Genomic DNA, 20,602 nt, shown 5'->3' with positions numbered 1-20,602 from the left:
TGTCTAGCCTGGTCCAATTAGCCCTATAATTTTGTGATGAACATTATCAAGTCCTTCATTGGCCTATTCGGTGTGATTAGCTATGGTTCTTCTATTCAGACGCTTGCTACAGATGTATGCAAGTGTTGGTTTTTGTTCATTGTCTTCCATTTCGATCATTGGTTCCATGATTCAATGATAGGTCCTTCACATGGATATTTGGTTGCGTAGTTTTTTGATTTAATGGTTTTTGCTTTAACCACTCTTGGTATACGACCTCTTGTTTCGCTTCTTTGATATAAATTCGAGTTTTTAGTGTAGTTAGCATAAATGACTTTGTAATGTTTCTTTAATTTGTTTTTTATCGGCTACGTATTATTTGCTTGTCGGCTTGTGGGTACTTGTTAGGAGTAGATTGTATATAATATATAGTATATACTATTCCATAGTCAACATAGAAGTAATGGTAAGAGAATTGTTTATTGTATTATCTACTATGACATAGAAGTAGACCAAAGATGATCAGCCAAATAATTAGATTACATTCCTTGAGTACGAGAAACATATTGAGACTACCCGATAGTTGTTGAAACTTGAAATTCCTGTTGTACTTTGGCAAAGGGGTGATGTCATCAAATGTTAGCATTTCTTGTTGTCGTGGAGGTATATTCCAACGAATATTTGATTTTGGCTGTTTTGTCGATTGTCGCTTGCCAACTACCCAATCGCCACTTTGCAAGCGACATTGCTAGGTCACCACTCGTCAACTGCTAGGTCACCATCCTCTTGCTTTTTCGCCCTTTTGGATCAGTTTTAGTAAATTGTCTATAACTTGAACATATGACCTTGCATTTTTGTGCATCATATACCTTTGGAAAAGGAGCTCGATAAAGTGGTGTTGTTTTTTCCAAATTTTGCTCTTAGTGATTCGACAAGCCTTTGAAATCAAAACTATCAGTTTGTGCATCCGGGGTCATAATTTGAGCATCCAACCTTGTTTTCTTGCAAATGAATAGGCGTTGGAAAGCTGATTCAATCCCTTGCATAGATATTGGGTCTGTTTTTCTTGCAAAGTTACTAGGTACTTGTTATTTTCATCGAATTTTTGGTTTTTTTTCTTGGAAAATGTGCAAATTAGGTCATTTTTTTTGGAATAAGAGGTCAATGTTAGGGTTAAGTTGCTATCTACCTTGTAAATCCCATTACATGGTTCCAACATCCTTGGAAAGTGTCCTAAGGCACTTAGGGTGTATTGAGAAAATATAATACATTCATAAGGGGTGATGGGTTCCACTAGTAGCGATAAAGGTGGGTTGTGAACACAATTATTTAATATTGTTTTACCCACATGTGGATGCCCAAAATGAGATAATTAATGACTTACAAAGTGGACAAATAAGTGACCTTTGGGCTTCTCCAAGTGGGTGCTTGGAAGAGGCAATGGGTGTCTTTTGGTATCCCATCATTTATTACATTTAATGTAATGTTTATCTTGCAAGATTGGGTTCCCAAGTTGAAGGGAAAGTATTGGAACCAAAATAGATGTCCTTTCAACTTTTGTGGAGGCAATCCAGGGGTTGTGGTCGTTTGGAATGAAAAGCCTTTTTTGGACGTCTTATTTGGTGGTTTTGGAGCTTTTGCCATTCTATAAATTTAGCTCTTTGGATGTAGAATGTATGAGAAATAGTTGAATGTAGAGTTACTTTGCAGGAACAAGGACAAGTGGGAAGCATAAGGAGGTTGTTTATTGTATCATATTTATTGTTGATACTTGATAATGCATACTTGACCTTTCTTCTTGGTGGAGTTTTTTCCCACAAGGGTTTCTCCATGTAAATTTTGTGTTTCTTATGTTACTGATTTGTGCCTCTTTGCTGCTAACATATGCTGATGTTATTCTTTATTTATTGCTGTTATGAGTTCACATAACATTGGATTATTAAGCATGATATGGAGGCTCATTTTTGGCATCATTAAAAAGAAGGGTCTAAGCATGGTTTTCCACATGAATACAACTGAAGTTTCAGATTTGCATATGATTATCAGATTTTCATGTTATAGTTGTCCAAGCTTTGTATCTCATCCTTCAATTGATTTATTGGATAGAGATTGAACTTCACAATCTTTGGTATTGAACTTGTTTATTTCCCAGCTATTTTCTTGCATTGTGAGGGTCTATATTGTTGTTTATTTTCAATTTTTGTAATTTTGCAATCAAATTATCATGGATGCAACCCAAATCTCTCCACTCACTCCATACAACTATTATGTGTGGAAAAACTAAATGGAGATACATATGAAGAAATAGGGGTTATTTAAGAGGTACAAAACTTGAACCTACAAGAGTTGTAGAGAAGAGAAAATGGTTCAATAGATGTGATGAGGCTTTAGGGACATTATGTTTTTCTGTCTCTTGATCTTTTTTGTCATGTTGAATCTTGCACCACGCCCAATCAAATTTGGATTCAATTGGAGTCCTTGTTTAGGAAGCAAATACCTTGAGAGGATTGCAATTGGAGAATGATTTTATTTGCATGAATCCTACAGATTTTAATAGCATCCAAGGCTTCTTCACTAAACTCAAGTCTCTTAGATTGCAATTGACATAGTGTGGTATTTGTAAAGAGGATGCTTAGTTGATTCTTTCCATCCTTTCCAAGCTTTGTCTTGACCTTTCAGTATTTGTTTCTACCTTTTATGCCATTAGAGATGCACTTGGTACCGGATTCACTATGCCCTTCACTTGATGATTTTGCTTCATCACTCACTAGGGAGCAGGCAATGCTGGTACAAATGGGTAAATTGAAGTCGTCCAAATCACAGGCTCTTATTGGAACACTAGGCACTAGAGATCAGAAGGCTTTAAATTGCAAAAGCAAGAAACAAAAACACAAGGATTCCAAGTCTCATGAGCAAGACAAGGAATCGCATTCACATGATACATCTAATTCTTCTTCCTCTTATAAGGGGGAACTTTCTAAGAAGGACAATTTGAAGTGTTCATATTGCGAAAGGTCAAGACATGATGGGCATCAATGTTATGCAAAGCGGATTGATGAGCTGAAGCACCTTCTACATAAGAATCGTATTCAGTTGTCTTCATCTATGACATCTAGTACATTGTCTTTTTCCACAGTAGCACCTGCACAATCTGGGTCAGCTACTATGGCACACGGAGTAGACAAGATGAAAGGCCATGCTCTTTTTGCATCCACCATTTCTCAGTCTAGCCGATGGCTTCTTGATTTAGGAATCTCCCATCATATGGTTTCATCTCTGGGTATGTTCTTTTCATATGAGCCTTGTACATCACCACATATTCTGTGTAAGAATCCAATCTGATTTCTATGCCAAATTTTTCATCTTTTCCTGGTGTTCAGAGGATAAGCATTTTGTCAAATTGTTTATATGCATTCTGTTTGTAGAATTTCAGTCTGAAATATTTTATTGGAAACTTCTGATTGTTTTTTAGTTGCAATGCTTCACATAATACCTGGTTTTGACATTCATAGTGGAGTAGTTATAGATAAATTTCAATTAAGCAAAAGATTGATAAGAGTCCATTACACTATTCTGTAGATAAGGGGCAGATTACAAGATATACAGGTATGAGTTCTGACATCAAAGACAAGCCTCAAGGTTCACACATATAGCATCAGCATTTAAAACTCTGTGCCTGAGTTGTTGGTGTTGTCATACCTCAAGCCAAGGTGCAAAACACGACAATTAACCACTCTCAAATCTTCACCTAATCTGCTGTAAGCACTTGCCAACATTGATGCCAACAACTTGTTTATATGTGCCCTTCAAACTCTATATTGGCACCCATCAGCTCTCTCCCTCCCGGAAATTGTCCAATTGAGCTTTATGAATGGCACAGCCAACAATGCAAATTGATCGCTCCAATATTCCTTGAATTCCAATGCCTAATCTGACTTGTTTATGACAGCCAACAAGGGGATCTCAATTGCTCTAGAATACTGAGAACCCATTGACCAACATTATGCCTTATTCTTCATGTCATAGTGTCCAATATTCATATCTAGACGATTCATCCAATATTTCCAAACTCCCGACAAGTTGTCTTGCCAACAAGACTTCACAAATAATTCAATCATCTGATCCAGCTGCGAAACGTGTATGATTCTACTTGCAAATCTTTTCCATGCAAACTGAAACCTGAATGAATTTCATAGTATCGGCTAGGGAGGATCTTTCACCACCGAATCTGATCTTCATTGTAAGGTTTTCATCCTAGGTTGTGCTCAAACAAACCCATTCAATCTTCACAACTTTTTTTTTGTGAAAATAACAAATAACTAGAATACCCAAATGACTCCCTTCATCCTCCTTTCATAACCCCAGGAGAACTTTTCAGAAGATTATATTTGAAATTCACTTTTTAATAATTAAAGCTTCCTGAATTAATTATAAAATCACATTTTTAAATATTATTTTTTTTGCTCAAAGTGACTTATAATATTTTATTTTTTATTTGGGTGCCAAGCAAAGTCACATTTAAAATAAAATATTCAACCTATAATTATTTTAATTAAAATACAAATTGCTCTAAATTATTAATTTAGACAACTTATTTAATTAATTAATTTCGCTTCTCACTGAATGCCTAGGCCAAAAATGGGGACATTACATTTTGATGGGAAATAAGTGAGTCGGAATAACACTATATGAGTTTTACTTGGAAAGGATCTACAGATGTTGATGATGGCACATTTCGTGATGTACTTTGTGTCCCTTAATTGTCTTCCATTCTCCTTTCCATCTACTTAATTGCACGTAGTGGGCCATGGAAGATAGTAGAGCTCACCCTTGCTTCAGTGTTTATCAGAAACCTACATAGTAGAGAGAGTATTGCAGTTGGGAGTCTAGACAATCGATCATGCCTCTCAATTGTATTCCTTCTCTCATTTTACTCCGGATCAGCCTGAAGATCCATTAATTGTTTCACACTCTCATGCATCTAAAGTGGATCAGATATTTGAGGAAACTCTAGTCACTTGAACCAATGTGTACTTCAATCATCCACCTTGGTTCATGACTCTTGTGCGAAGCGTCCACCTCCACCTCTTGCATCTTCAGAGATCAGTTCAATTCAGTAGGATGATAGTTACCTTCTAGTTTCAGATTTGTGGGATGACTTCTTGCTAGACATTGTAGGGTTATTTGTTGAGTCACACATTGCAAACGTTGGGGACATGCTTGAGAATATTCACTTCCTTTTTGATGGTAGCTACAACACTCTCATCATCACTTCATCATTGCTTTTTGACGTTGTTCTATAGGTATCTTCACAATTGTTTGGATTTTCTTCATTTGATTTGGCATCTTTTGATTCAGACTCGTGGACAATTCAGCAATTTTCCATGGCACACATCATGATGCCTTTTCTCCCATCTCTTTTTGCAAAGTTGCTTCTACCTTGGCCATTGAATTTGTTTCTTCCTAAGGGGAGGAACATTGTTTGCTAATCTTGGATCATCATTAGCATTCTTCTTCAAGCATTCACTATTGGCATGGGAGCACATTCCTTATGTGGGGGATCCAAAGTCTCTTCTTTTCTCTCCTATGGCGGGGATCTTGATTATACTTATTTGATTGAAGCAGTACTTGGGGGGACATGTTGAGTCCTACATTCTTTTGTCACACGCACACTTTTATTTCTTTTTTCTCTTTTTCAAAGAGGAGTTTTTTTTCTAGTGAGGGTTCTCCTTTTCCCAGTTTTGAGAGATTGCATTTGTTTGTACATGGGTACCTCATTAGGCCTTGCATTCACCATGAGGTTTCCCTAAGCTAATCTTAAGGGGGAGTGTTAGAGAAATAAGTTAATCACCTAATTAATTAATTGATCATCATTAATTAATGAGGCTTCACTTAAGCTAAACTTAGGAGTGCTTTTTCTTTTAATAGATATAGCTAAATATAGGTCATGTTGCCTCATTGCATTGGATGAGGACACTTGTCACGATCTAATTTAATCCTCACCTAGGGGTTTGGATATAGTGATTTTTTAAGACGCCATAATTGTTGATGAAGCCAGAAAATGGAGGTTCCATGTTAAAATTATAATGTAGAAGCTGTGGACTTCTTAGAGAACTGAACTTATGATGCTGTAGTTGTCACACCCAATGGTCTGACCACACTACACTCCTACGAAGGTGTCGTTGTGCTGCTGCCTAGTGACTCACACCATGTACTAGACCCCTCACCCATACGGGCTGCTTGATGCTGGGCCCCCAAACATTGTATGACAAAACCAAAATTGTCCTCTATACATCATACCACAAAATTGATGGGCGTGCTGCTAAGTGCTTCCATATGCCGTACAGTGGAATTGAAGTGCATCATACAAATCGTCTAGTTTGGATGCCGTATGGTAGAGTTGAAGAATATTGTACGTGCGGTCTATGATGTATGCCATACGATAAGGATGTCACCAAGGTCCATCTACCGGTTGGGAGGGTTTGTACAGCATACGGCAAAATTGAATTCCGTCGTGCAGTCCGTACATCGTATGGTGAAGACAAAGATTGCTGTGAAGAGAGCCGCACGTACGATGGAAGTACGGACTGATGTGTGAGTTGAAGCTGCCATACAGAAAACGTTGTATGAAATAGTTATGATGTACGGGACAGATGCCAAGGGGATGTTGTACTTGCAGATGCCAAGATGTCAAATTGATGTATGGGTTTGGGAACAACTTGTTTGGTGGAAATGACCACCTTGCCATACGTGGAAACAATACCCAATGAAGCTGTATGAAATTCAATGGCTGTACGATTGCCTGCCACCACCATACGGTGTGGAATGAAGCAAACTGCCATTGTACGAAATAGTAGGGAGTTTGTACGGGTGCAAGATGTCGTACACAATGTTGCCATACAGGTGCAAAATGAGACCATTGTACGGGTGCAACCTGAAATTGTCGTACACAATGTCGTACAGGTGTAGAATGAAACAGACATATGGGTGCAACTTGAAACTATCGTACAAGGAAGTTGGGAGTATGAGTTTCTCCATAAATTTCCTGTGATGTTGATTTTCCTTCACAAGTACCTTTACACTTCAATTGCATATTCTGCTCTTCGTACTATTAGATGTATCCCTCATAACTTTTTATGCCTTCATTGGTTGCTCTTCACCAAGAGTTGTAGCTTCAAGAAAATTACATGTTAGTGAAAATACCTCGTAGTCCTCCATTTGCCAGTGGAATAGTCCATTCAGGGTACTCGTCTCATCTTCAGAGAAATCTTCTAGTTTGAGCACCCCTTCATCGTTGGGTTCCATGCCTTTACTCCCTTCGTCCATACCTAACTCTCCACCTTCCGACTCTGAGTCGAAGGATGCTAGTTCTTCACTCACCGCTTGGTTCCTCAAGTCGATTACGTGCTTCCTCCCATCACTCTCAATCGAGAGTGTGTTTCTCTTCCAATTATGATTTGCCTTGACAGTAATCAACCATCCCCTCCCAAGGAGTGCATCGTATGCCTTCTCTAATGGGATGACTACAAAGTCCAAGAAAAAATGATGTCCCAATCATTAGTTTTTGTGCCATCAATGTTCCCAATGACTCAATGTTGTGTTGGTCAACACCTACCAAGTGGAAGGTTGTCAGCCACAATGTCGGCCTTCCCATACATTTCCAAGTGTCCTTTGGCAGCACATTAACTCTCGAGCCTCCGTTGACGATGGTGTTTGCCAACTTTTGGCCCATTATTTCCATCTTGACAATAGTTGACTTCCTCCCAATGCTCACCGTCAGCAACATTGGATCATTGGCCTCATTCCCCTTGGGTGGTGGTTTTCCCGTTAGTTCCTCCTCTTGTGGCTTACATTGTTTCTGGATGATTGTGTCATTTGTGTTGGCAATTGCCATTCTCAATTGTGACATAGTTTGAAGAAGGTCTGCCACCTTGATGGGTATGGTTGTCTGAAGCACCTACTGAACTATGTTCGTCTTTGACTCCTGTAATAACGTACCTGCAGTTCCATTGGAGGTTACTCATTCCTTCACTAGCACTTTTTCTACTTCGGCTCTAGCTTCTCGAAATCGTTTCTTCGTCGTACAAGAGTTCGAATACATCGCCTTCTTTGTTTGTGCTCTCGTGATTGCCAAAACTGCGTCCTCTTGTTCCTCCACATCCAACATATTAATACTCTTTTGCTTTGGATAGTTGGTGTCTTCATGGTCACCTGGTCCACACCATTTGCACAATAATTGTCCATCGTCTTTCTTGTTCTGGCAATCTCTCACAAAGTGTCCCCATTTGCTAAATTGTCGGCATTGTATGATAGGACTTCCTCTAGAGTCATACTGTATTTGGTTTCGCCCTTGTTGATTTCCATTGTAGTCGGGTGATACCTTTTGTGGTTTCAATGGGCTAGACTCTCCTTGTGTGAAGAGTACTTGCGTACTTCTAGTCTTCAAATTATATGGGCACTCCTTGATTGAATGACCCAACACTTGGCAAATCTCACAAAACATATTTCTAGGACAATTACCTTTCGTGTGCCCCTCAATTTTGCACTTAGTACACCATAGTTCATTACATTCTTTATTGGTTCCTTTCTCGGCCTTGAATTCTTTCATCATTCTCAACATATCTTGTCAAAGGGCTTGTATGGTTTTGGATTCTTCATCACTACTACCTTCAGTGCTCTCGTCATTGTCAGTCTTCCTCTTCCCTCGAGAGGATGTTTTGTTTTCACTCTCAATGTCCATTGCTTGATTGGAAGCATCGGTATACGAGGATAGAGGCACTACTTTCATCTTCTTGTGCAGGGAGGGGATCAATCCCTCAGTGAACCACCTCTTCTTCAACCCGTCGGTTGGCTGGTCCTCCATCTTGCTCAACAATTCTTTGAGCCTACGATTGTAAGCGCGTACACTCTCATTTTTACCTTGCTTGGTATTATAGATTTCTGCTACAATTTTGTTGTCATCCCTCAGGAGTTTGAACTCCTCTTTGAATGCCTTCCTCAGTTCTCTCCACCCGACCTTGTCCTTAGCATCTAGGTCTGTGTACCAGTCAATGGCAATTCCCCGAAGGGTGGCGAGAAATGCCTTTAGCCAATAATTATGGTCATCTTGGCCACTCGCCTCCCATATCGTTATACATGTCTTACAATGCCGTACGAGATCCTCCGATCCATCCCCTATAAATTTAGGGAGTTTCTGCTTCTCCTGGGTGTTCATCATTGTTTTCACTCGAAAAGTACCAGAGGAGTCTTCAGCCTAGGCCCCCTTATTCTCGGTTCCTTGGCAAGGGGCAAGGTCCCACAAATTGGTTTCTCGCCTGCTTACTCCCGTGTGTGCCAGACCTGGGGGGATTGTTTGTGCAGGGAGGGGATCAATCCCTCAGTGAACCACCTCTTCTTCAACCCGTCGGTTGGCTGGTTCTCCATCTTGCTCAACAATTCTTTGAGCCTGCGATTGTAAGCGCGTACACTCTCATTTTTACCCTGCTTGGTATTATAGATTTCTGCTACAATTTTGTTGTCATCCCTCAGGAGTTTGAACTCCTCTTCGAATGCCTTCCTCAGTTCTCTCCACCCGACCTTGTCCTTAGCATCTAGGTCTGTGTACCAGTCAATGGCAATTCCCCGAAGGGTGGCGAGAAATGCCTTTAGCCAATAATTATGGTCATCTTGGCCACTCGCCTCCCATATCGTTATACATGTCTTACAATGTCGTACGAGATCCTTCGATCCATCCCCTATAAATTTAGGGAGTTTCTACTTCTCCTGGGTGTTCATCATTGTTTTCACTCGAAAAGTACCAGAGAAGTCTTCAGCCTAGGCCCCCTTATTCTCAGTTCCTTGGCAAGGGGCAAGGTCCCACAAATTAGTTTCTCGCCTGCTTACTCCCGTGTGTGCCAGACCTGGGGGGATTGTTTCGACTACTACGTTCCGGTTCTTTCCCTGCACTCTTGACCATGCACACGTCCTCTACATGCCCACCTCCAGCATCTCCAACACTTCGAGTACTTCCAGGTGCGTTGGACTTGGGTGGACTGTTTTGACCGCCACGTTCTGGTGCTTTCCTTGCACTCTCGGCGATGTGCGTGTCCTATACACGTCCACCTCCAACATCCCAACACTTCGGGTACTTCTAGGCTTTGACTCGTCCCTGTGCTCCCTCCGACTAGGGTCGGCAAATCACCTAATCACTTGGTCTTGATCACCCTGTGGCCTCTTGTCACCTTTATTGAGGTCTACAACATGAATCACTCAAGGCTGACTTGATTTCTTTTAAGGCAACAACGCCAAAATGTTTACTCCCTACGGTGTGGTTTCTCAAACTACTAGAAGTAAACATAAATTAACAAGTACATGAAATAATAATACAATGATAATGCATACTAGACACGACAGTAAAATATATCTTTATTCACACACACAATTAATTACAGAGAAGAAGATAGAAGATGGTCGGCCAAGGATTACATTTCACCCGACTATACCGTACTACCTTCCTTGGTAGTACACAACATATTTAAAGGACCCTATTGTTGTCGAGAGGTAACCAACACATTAATTACGTGAGAGTGACAACCCACTTAATACAAACAATTAATACATTGGCAGATAACAAATATTATCAAATATAACCATAGGCATTTTATGCCGACTACAAGAACATTTTTTTGAAGGAGCTTGCACGATTCCCTTTGGATCTAGTGTTTTCTTTATTTTCAATAGCAATTGATCCATCCTTCTTGAAAGAATTGAAAGTTAGCTGCCATTCACCATTTGCACTAATATTGTCATAACTTGTCTATTGTTCCTATTTGTGCTCCAGTATTCATTTACCTTTGTTCCTTGCATTTTGTTCGCTTTTGCCCTCACCTTCACTTCTTTTTCTATCCAAGTATTTTTGTACTACTTTTAAACATGCATTTTGCTTGCTTTTGCTCTCACTTTCACTTCTTTTTCCATCCAAGTATTTTTGTCCTACTTTTAACCTAAGTTACCAAATTAAAATTAGGTGTGGGAATATGCATGGGTATGTGGGTATGACCTGCCGATACAACTAAATTTTTTGGGGAGGTGGGTATGTTCTAGGTCTGATTGTAAATTTTTTTTTTTTTTTGTAAATATATAATAATATTTAAATAATACAATAAAAATAATAATAATATGCAAATGAATAATAGTAATATGCTGAAATGTTAATAAATTACTATTAATTTATTTTTTGAAATGACTGTATTCCTAGATTTTGAATTAAAATAGGAACTGAAAATATCTAAGATTCTATTCTAAACCAAAGGAAATACCTCAGATAGATCAAACAAGGAATGCAAATACCAAAACTTATATCAAATGCAAACATTAGATATGTTAGATGTGCCCTTGGCTGAAATGTGGGTGCTCATATCAATAGGATGTAGCTGTAAAATGATAATATGAGTGTATAGAAATGAAGGATGAAGGGTTTGATTTATAGAGCTGCTAAGAGGAATGTGAACTGCGGAGATTCAATCTCAATATACAGTTGAGATCCAATGAGAGAAAGTGGGTAATCTTCATTGGCTAAAAATAGTCAGGGGAGTTACAAATGGGTGAGGATATTATTTATTTATTTTTGATAAATAGGTGTGCATAGGATAAAACTAAGGTGGGATAGTGGGGGGTTATAAAAGACTATCGAGTGGATATTGGATTTTGTCATTTATTGGAAATAGATAATGGATATTATTACTTATTTGGAATGGATAAATTTGTAATAACATGGATTTTTAATTATTTTATTTAGGATGGATAATGGAAGTGGAATTTGGAAGGGGACTAGAAAATGGGAATGGGTTATGACTAGGATGCGGCATAAGCTGATGGTTAGAAATAGGTGTCTACAATGACACACGTGACTTAATGGTAAATATGCATATTTAAATATAATTTAAAGGTAATATCAATAGTAATCTATACAACTAAAATTTTATAAATAAATATTTATACATAAAGCTAAAGTAAAACATATATGAGAATAGAAAAGATCTCAATGAAGGAATCCTTGACAGGAAAAGAAGAAGAAGTAGCTCGGCAAGTGATGCAATCAAGGGCAAAATTAATTAGAGCAGGATCATTGGTTGGCACTCCTATTCTTGAATACAAGATGAATCCTTATCCTAATTCTTCTGTACCCTTGGTTTCTGCATCTTGGGTCATTTTTCCTCATTATCAACATATCCTAAATCATTTTCTTCTAGATCCATGGACATTGGTTCAGCATTGAAATATAATTAGTGGATAGAATTGTGAGTCGCATTGCTAAGTAATAACTTATTGTTGAATGTGGAATGCAGACTGTTTGCTACAGATGAACTTCCTGATTGTTTGCTGCCGTAATTCCTTTTCTTGACTTTTCTTGTTCCTATTAATTGTTAAACACACAAAATGTGTAATGTGTTGGTTGTTTGATGTTAAAGTCAGTTTGAAATAGCCACATCCACCCTCAAATGGCTTTGGTACACCCCACATGTTTCCACATGTTTCTGACTACTCAATTCCGAAACCTACCTGATTCCACAAACAATTTGGATTTGTATTTGATTCTAGTAAAACTAGTACCTGGAAATGCTGTATTTACCAGCTGATTTGGTAATATAGCTTTCAAAACTCGGAGTAGGTTTTCAGGGGTGACAGCTCCCATCGGGTTGAGGGGTGCTGCCCTTGTGTGGGTTGGGGATATTACTCCTGGCATGGTCTTGGGAAAGTGCTCCTAGAGTGGTCTCTATTGTGATAAAGGGTTGAGTTGAGGGGCCAAGCCCCTACCATTAGACCCAAATTAATGCCTTTGAGGCCACAAGGACATTCATGGTGCATGTTATTTTTCACAAGTTCATTGCCTTTAACCAATTATCAATCAATCCTTTCAAATTTAAATCCTTCAAATTGCATTACGAATCGGTCAACAATCAATTCCATCCACCAAGAATGCATCTAATGAAGATGACAATGATGAATAATCCCCTAGAAAGCATTTTAATCCCTACTACTAATAAAAAAAATCTGGTTTTTAAGACCTGCAGCACAATTTTTTTAGCAGGTGAGTGTCTGTGAAAAATCATCAAGTACGAAACTTGGCAAGTGTTGTTGAGTTTCAATTTTTGCTTTTGACCCATGAGTCCTTAGTGAGTTACTCACAGGGCAGAAAATCTTGCAAGTTTGGTGAGAACTCGTCGAAAATCAACAAAAGAAATTTTACTTATTTTCACCGAGGCAATGAAACTTTCTTGACACATTTAATTTGCTTTCAGTGTTTCAGTATCTATAGATCGTGTCAAATCATTTATTCACTGGGAAAGTTCCATGGGGCGGTGCATGCAAGGATGAATGTGTAAGAGTCTCAAGTTTGTGCCCTCCCATTTCTAGTTAGTAGTGGATGTCATTTTGTTAAATACAGCCAACTAAGAGGTTGAAGTACACCATCTTCTAGTTCCAGCCCTTTGGTTGACTGTTGAGCAACTATAGGAATAGTAAATCACTCATCAAATGAGGTGTTTGAGCGAAGATTGAATGCAAAATGGGGCTTCATTTGTATGATTTTGAGATAAATAATCAAGGTTTGATTCGTAAGAAGGCTTTATAATTTAAAATGTGGCTGTTGAAGTCAGATAAGCAATTTATTTACTACAAGATTTACTTGTTTCTTTTACTGGATGGCTTGTGTTTCAAAGTATGTCCTCAGAAACTTTAAATACATTTAATTTAATTGTATGTATTGTCTTGCCCTCTAATATTCTCTTAAACTTATATATGGGTGTTTAAACTTAATTTATTGGTTTAACGTATCACGAATTGATGTATTTGGGTGTGAAAAAAGCATCCTGAATCTTATTAATTATATGGCTACTGGATTATTGGTTGTCTTCAATCAAGCCTTGGTACCAAGGCAGCATATGGTGTTCCCTAAAAGTGAATAGTGATTTGTGTGAACTACTTAATTGAGTCACAATAGGACAATCATGTTGATTTGACATGACTGAGTTATTTTGTTTTCGTACACTAACGTTAAGACCTAATTATATTTCTGTACCAATGAGACATTTATGATGAGCACTTTGAATGTTACACTAATGAGATAGATTATTATTTAACAGGTTCTAGTATACATGAGCATCTGGATTGCCCTGCAATACTGATAATTTTTAACATTGATATAGGAATTGTATTCTGTGCCTAGATGGAAGCTAATTCAATTGATGCCTCAGGTTCATTTTTCAAAAAGACAGTAGCAGACTCAAATGCACCAGTGCAAGAGAAGGCACTTGATGCTCTGATTGCATACTTGAGGGCAGTTGATGCAGATGCTGGGAGGTATACATTTTTCTTGTTAAAATTAGTCATATCTAAATCTCATTAATGCAATGAAATATACTGAATTGTTATGTGTGTATATTTTTAAAATGTAAAGAACTTCATTTTTTACAAGAAGATGGAACTTTAAGTAAATTCTTTTGTGAATCAGTCCGTGGCCATTGTTGACACAAAGCAGTGCATGCCCTACAATATATGTAAGCTCTATCCATATCTGGCATAGGCTCGCTATGGGTTATTAGAATATTTAACTAGTATTTTAATGGTCATTAGTGTAATTTTTGCTTTATTTAGTTTTCTATTTTTGGGTTCTATTTTTAGAAGTGATTGTTTCTTTTTTAGAAACATCACCGTTTGTAATCGCCTATTTAAACAGCTCTATAGTTGAATAAAGTTATCTCATTGTTTATTCAATTTATTTTTTATGGTATCAGAGTGGGTCGATGGGATTTTTTAGAGTTTGGAAATTTTTTTAGTAAAAGTTCGTGGAGGCTACCTGGAAATAATTTCTAGATTTTTTTATGAAAAAAATCTAATTGCTGTTTTCAGTTCGTGGGTTTTTTGGCAGTTCATTGTGAAGTTTTTTTTAGGTCTGGTTCGAATTTGTTTTTGAAAATCAAAGGGTTTTTTGGAAAAAAATTGAGGGTTTTTTTATCCACTGTGGATTTTGCGTCTGCCATTTCGAGGGTTTTTGGGCAGAAAATTTCGTGCTATGGTTTTTTTTTTGCAGACTTTGCGTTTTCTGAGCCAGCGGTGTGATTTTCTTCTCTGTTTTTTTTCGGTGTGGATTTTCATTTTCCTTGACAGTGTCTATTGCGTGTTTTTCGCGCTTTTCGTGGATCTGTGCGATGCGATTATTTCGCAATTTATGCGATTTTTGCAGAGGTTGCGCGAAGGATTTTTGGTGATTATTTTTGCCCGTGTTTTTCACAGCTCCGCGATTTTATGGGTCACGTTTTTGGCGCGATTTTCTGCCTTTTCTGTTCGGCGTGAATTTTTCGCAATGTTCGTTTTTTTCGGTGTCGGGATTCTTCTGCTACTACGTTCTTGGTCTTTCCGCATTTTTTCCGTCGATGGCTGCGATTTTTCTGTATTTTGGGGGATTTTTTTTTGGCAACCCTAGTCTTTTTGCATAGATTCTTATTCTATGACTGATGCGTGAAAGTTTTTATTTTTAGCAGCCCATGAACTTGCTGTGTGGGAGGGTTTGCAGTTCGGTATTTATTTTTACGGGAAGGAAGATGTTTATTTCTAGGTTTTTGTGAATTTTCCCTTTAAAAAAATTATATCTAGGTTTTAATAATTTTTTCCACAAAAATTATCTTTCCGGGTTTTATAAATTGTCCCTTAAAAAAATAAATTATTTTCAGGTTTTCCTGTTCTGGGTAGTTTGATTTTTTGCCATAAAAAATCATGGGAGGGTTTTGCTTGATTTTTTCTTCAAAAATTAGGAATTTACTGTGTGATGTTTGATGTTTTATCGTGTGATGTCTGGTGTTTTACCACATGATGTTTTGGGTCTTGCCACGCGATGTTTCAGGGTTTTGTTCGATTTTTTCCTCAAAAATCATTTCAAGGTTTTTGGTCATGTTTAGGGTTTTTACCATTTTTTTCCACAAAAAATGATGATTTGTATCTTCAGTTTTGGGGGGTTTGCCGATTTTTCCTCAAAATCGTGGTTTCAGGTTTCAGTTTTGGTTACCCAACATCAGGTTGGATGGATTTTGGTATTCTTGATCATTAACACTTTGCAAATTCTGGGAGGGTCTCCGCCGCCATAGAGTGTTCTTTCTGTTTGTGATTAAAAGACTTGCAGTGTCTTTTGTAGGGTAAGTTAGTAGTTAGAATGACCATTAAGGGAGGGTATTAGAATATTTAACTATTATTTTAATGGTCGTTAGTGTAATTTTTGCTTTATTTAGTTTTCTATTTTTGGCTTCTATTTTTAGAAGTGATTGTTTCTTTTTTAGAAACATCACCGTTTGTAATCGCCTATTTAAATGGCTCTATAGTTGAATAAAGTTATCTGATTGTTTATTGAATTAATTTTTCATGGGTTGTCTTTTATAGACTCCTAAGTAACTTATTATTGAGTAGTGTTTGACATACTCCTAAGTAACTTGTCTACAATATTATTATCTGTTAATTTAGGAATTGTGCCAAAATCATAGCAAAGTCAAGGTATGTTCTAGTATTTGATACTTAAATGAATCTATCCCTGTTAGACAATGTAAATTATGCTATTTCATCTAATTTCCAAGAGCATCATGCTTTGCCTTAAATAGGAAAGGGTAGCATAATGCCATAAAGCCTGTAACAATATTTCTATATTGTAATTTTAAATAAGTCAAAATTTTAGCTGTAGGATGAAGATGGCTACGATCTTGCATCAAAATAAAATACCAAATTCATGCATAAATAGCAGACTGTACATCATAGCGTGGCTCTTTTTGGATAAGATATAAGAGGTGGTTCTTTGCTGCAAATGTAATTCAGGGAAAAATGGGACGTATTGTGAAATCAACATTCCATCTGATCAATGGAGAAGCTTCTAATGGTTGAAGACTATGCTCTCCACAATTGTGGGGCCAAATAAATTGACAAAGTTATTGCTGAATCAAAACTTCAAGCCATAGCTGCATGAACACTGAATAGATTGTTTCAAAAATATTGAATGTGTAATATATATGTATGCATTGTTTTTCAATCTGAAACAATGTAGCATGAAATTTTCATTCATCTTACATTGCTTTATCAGTTGTCTCTTCCTTTTAGTTTGTATCTTTACATGATGTGGTTGCAAAACTATTGGATGCTTCCTTCCTATTCATATAGTAGCATCTAAATACATTCTTATTCAGTTTAGTAAATTATCTAAACATTACAATTTACTGCATCTTTTTCTGATATTTAATTAAACCATATCATTTGTGTAATTCTCTTACATGTTTTTTGGTATAATTATGATTGGTATTTGATGTTTCAGGTATTCCAAAGAAATATGCGATGCTATTGTTGCAAAGTGTCTTACAGGTCGTCCAAAGACAATAGAAAAGGCACAAAATGTGTTTTTGCTTTGGGTGGAGCTAGAAGCTTCAGAAGTCTTCTTAGTAAGTTGGAATGTTACATTTTCTTTGTCAAAGCTTTCATTTCAATTCTCAGGGTACAATTTTTTTGAAATGCATTTTGTGACAGCCAATGTGGAATACTTATTTCCAAAAAATGTTTTTTGGAATTAGAGGATAATATTTCAGTGTATATGAGCCTTTTTTAGGACAAGTGTTCATTGCATTATATTTTCTCTGTTGCTACTTACTGCTGAGTTGTATTTAAAATTTAAATACTATATATGATTGGTTTCAATGCCTGTGCTCTTTTATAGTCTTCCCTTAAAGACAGATAGCTGGACAGTAATCTGTTGCTAGCAGTTTGAATATTATATATTAGCATAGTGGTCAATAGTTCCACTGATGAATTATCCAGTCATAAAGTCATGAAGCATCTTAACAGAGACAGTCCGCATCACGTTGAGTACCCTGGTGTGATTGCAGATGAAATGTGATGGTTTGCCTCCTCTCTACTACAAATTTGACCCATACGTTTTTCTATTGTCTTTCAGAGTTAAATTGAGACAATGCGCTGGGCATACATTTTTCATTTTAGAAAACAAAATTTTGTCACAATTTTCATGATTATGGCCAACCTGACTTTTTTCTTTAGTTATGGCTCACTTGTGTTTCCTTTTAAGCAGAATTTGTGATGTATTTACATCCTTTATCTTGACATTATTTGCCTCATTCATTCAATGAGTGATAGCAACAGCAGGAGCATAATGATGGGCAGAATGCAGTGGCAGAGCAAGAGCAAAAAAACGGGCAGCAGGTGAACAATAGTCATATGAGGTGGCAAAGATGAACATGGGTGTATTTTTACAATGGTTTAGAGCTCCCCTACAATTCTATGGGGGATTCTAGCCCCCTACTATTTTAAGGGCTAGCAAGTCTCTACAATTCTATGGGAATTCACTTCTTGCCCTAAAATATATCAAAACTCTGCCTGGTTTCAAATGTGGCTCAAGTGAAAACTATTTTTCCCTAACATAAAGTTGGCTATGGTGGACAAGAATTTTGCTTCATATGACTAAGGCACACTATTTTCATGGCAAGGCCACTAAACGCGTTTTCCTAGCAAAAATGTGGCACAAGTGGTTAACTTATCTGCTTAGCAATGCAAAAAGTTGGTGATAGTAACATAAGTTCCACTTGGAATTCTAAAGTGCCTTGAGTGAAATAAAACTTTGCTTGGCATAAAGTTCCTCCCATTTGTCCAAGTTGGTGAAAAGATCAAACAACTTTGCCTATGGAGAAAGGTGGTGCTACAATTTGCCCTGTTGGTTGTGAATGTGAAAACTAGTTTTAAAGCATGGGGACTTCAAGTTGTTGAGCGAAGGTCAAATTGCCATTAAGTCTATTTTGATTGTGTTTGTTTTTTTGGCTAAGGAGTGCCTATTTTAGGCTGTTTCATTTCTCTTATTTGTTTAGGATTAAATTTGCTTTAAGTTTCTTTCTATCAATCTTTCTAGTGGCCTTTAAGCATTTCACTTTAAAGCATTCTTTTTGCGATTAAATAAATATTATTTAAAAGTCCCAATGACTGGGCATTTGTAAAATTATAGATAAGTGCTTTGAGTACATTAAATCTAAAGTGGATAGTGGAAGCTATGCTCATACTGCAGAAATTGTTGCTTCTTGTGTTTGTAACTTTGTATTTCCATGGATTAAATTGAATTTCAGTAACTTTGTCAAGTTTTATGTTTATATCTTTTACTCATTAATGAACTTTGTATGGAACTTAATATTTTATTTCTTGAAATTGTATTTTTGTTCTTTGTTCAAGTTTTTAGTCCTTCAAATCTTATTTGCACTTAGTAGCTGGTCTCTGTTTTAGCCACCTAGAAAGTGTCATTATTGTTTGTTAAGATTAGTTGTTTCATCCTTCAATATTAGAAAATCTTGTTTGCAAGGCATGAATAAAAAAACATAGGCACAGATTCATTTTCATTTATGCAAAACTCCTCTCGGAGAATATTGTGATGCGTGCATATTTGTATATATCTTGTATATCATGTTTAGTCTAGGGTTAGTTTCATTTAGGTTTAGGTTTAGGTTTAGTTTAGATCTCAAGGAGCTTCCCTTTTGAATTTGAAGAGAGGTTTTACCTCAGACATTGTTCTGTTTTGTGTTGTGTTGCAAAAGACAAATTTAAAACACTATCAAGCCACACAATTAATAGCATTGTCTATGGTAATTGGACTATATATTAGGGAACTATCTCAACAACCACCTCATCAAACAAAATGAAGATCATTTTTGCTAATTTAACTTTGTTAGATGCATCCATGAATCTAAGGAAAATTGTTCCACTCTTTGATGCCGCAAGGAACTTAATCAATGTTCAGTTCGTCATACTTGGTTCATCATACTTATCCACCCATCTAACATAATTGTGCAACATGCGTTTACCCATTTTTTGTGATGCTCAATGAGGACATCATTCATATCTAGCACTACATCTAAATATCATTTCTGAAAATCTGATTTGAGGGGACTTTGAAACCATGAAAATTGCATTTGCATCAACCATCCCTTGCCAATATGGAGGCCTACAAACATTGAAAGAGATATTACAAAAAAAACCAAAAAATGGCAATGATATTTTTGATCTGCTTATGAACACTCCTTTCCACTTCATACTCAACCGCTATGAGACACAAAGATTTCATTTATATTGCCTCCATTTGTGTTAAGGTTTTTCTGATGTGTAAGATGTACAAGATTATGCACAAGGCTCTTATGTACGTTCATCCTTGTCCAAAGATTCATCTCCTTCTTTGGTAAATATCAATCCAACAATTATCCTTATCTCTTAGTTTTACTTTCCACAAAGGCCTCAAGAGACAACAAACCTTAATGGGTGACATCAATGGGGTAGTTTTTGCAAAGTCCTAACTTAATGCATTGATACCTTTGACAAATGTCATTTGAAGTGGTGAACGCTCCACAGTATTCAACTCTACATAAATTGGGTTTTTAATCTGTTGGAATTAGGCATGGTTTGCAGTAGGGTATGCAAAATCCTTTTTTCCTGCTATGATCTGCTGAAGTTTGTAAAAAAATGCACAAAAACAGCCATTAAGGTTATTTTAAAAACTTAAAAAATGTTCAGACCCTAAACCTAAATAAAATAAAGTTTGTGGTTGGGATTACAATTAGTAAAAATAAAA

General features: G+C 37.0%; 1 protein-coding gene across 2 annotated transcripts in view; it reads left to right on the top strand.

Annotated features, from left to right (window-relative positions):
• The window catches only part of LOC131044069 (protein MOR1-like), a 122,593-nt gene that overhangs the window by 17,842 nt on the left and 84,149 nt on the right, over positions 1-20,602 (top strand). For both annotated transcript variants that reach the window (XM_057977335.2, XM_059218074.1), the window contains exons 2-3: positions 14,214-14,319; positions 17,306-17,429. In XM_057977335.2, the coding sequence (XP_057833318.2) occupies positions 14,214-14,319; positions 17,306-17,429 (230 nt within the window). The remainder of the gene's footprint in view (positions 1-14,213; positions 14,320-17,305; positions 17,430-20,602) is intronic.

The sequence above is a fragment of the Cryptomeria japonica genome, chromosome 3 (genome assembly GCF_030272615.1).
Source record: "Cryptomeria japonica chromosome 3, Sugi_1.0, whole genome shotgun sequence".
Taxonomy (NCBI): Eukaryota; Viridiplantae; Streptophyta; class Pinopsida; order Cupressales; family Cupressaceae; genus Cryptomeria; species Cryptomeria japonica.
Note: the sequence above shows the minus strand (reverse complement) of the source record. Positions and strands in the feature narration are given on the sequence as shown.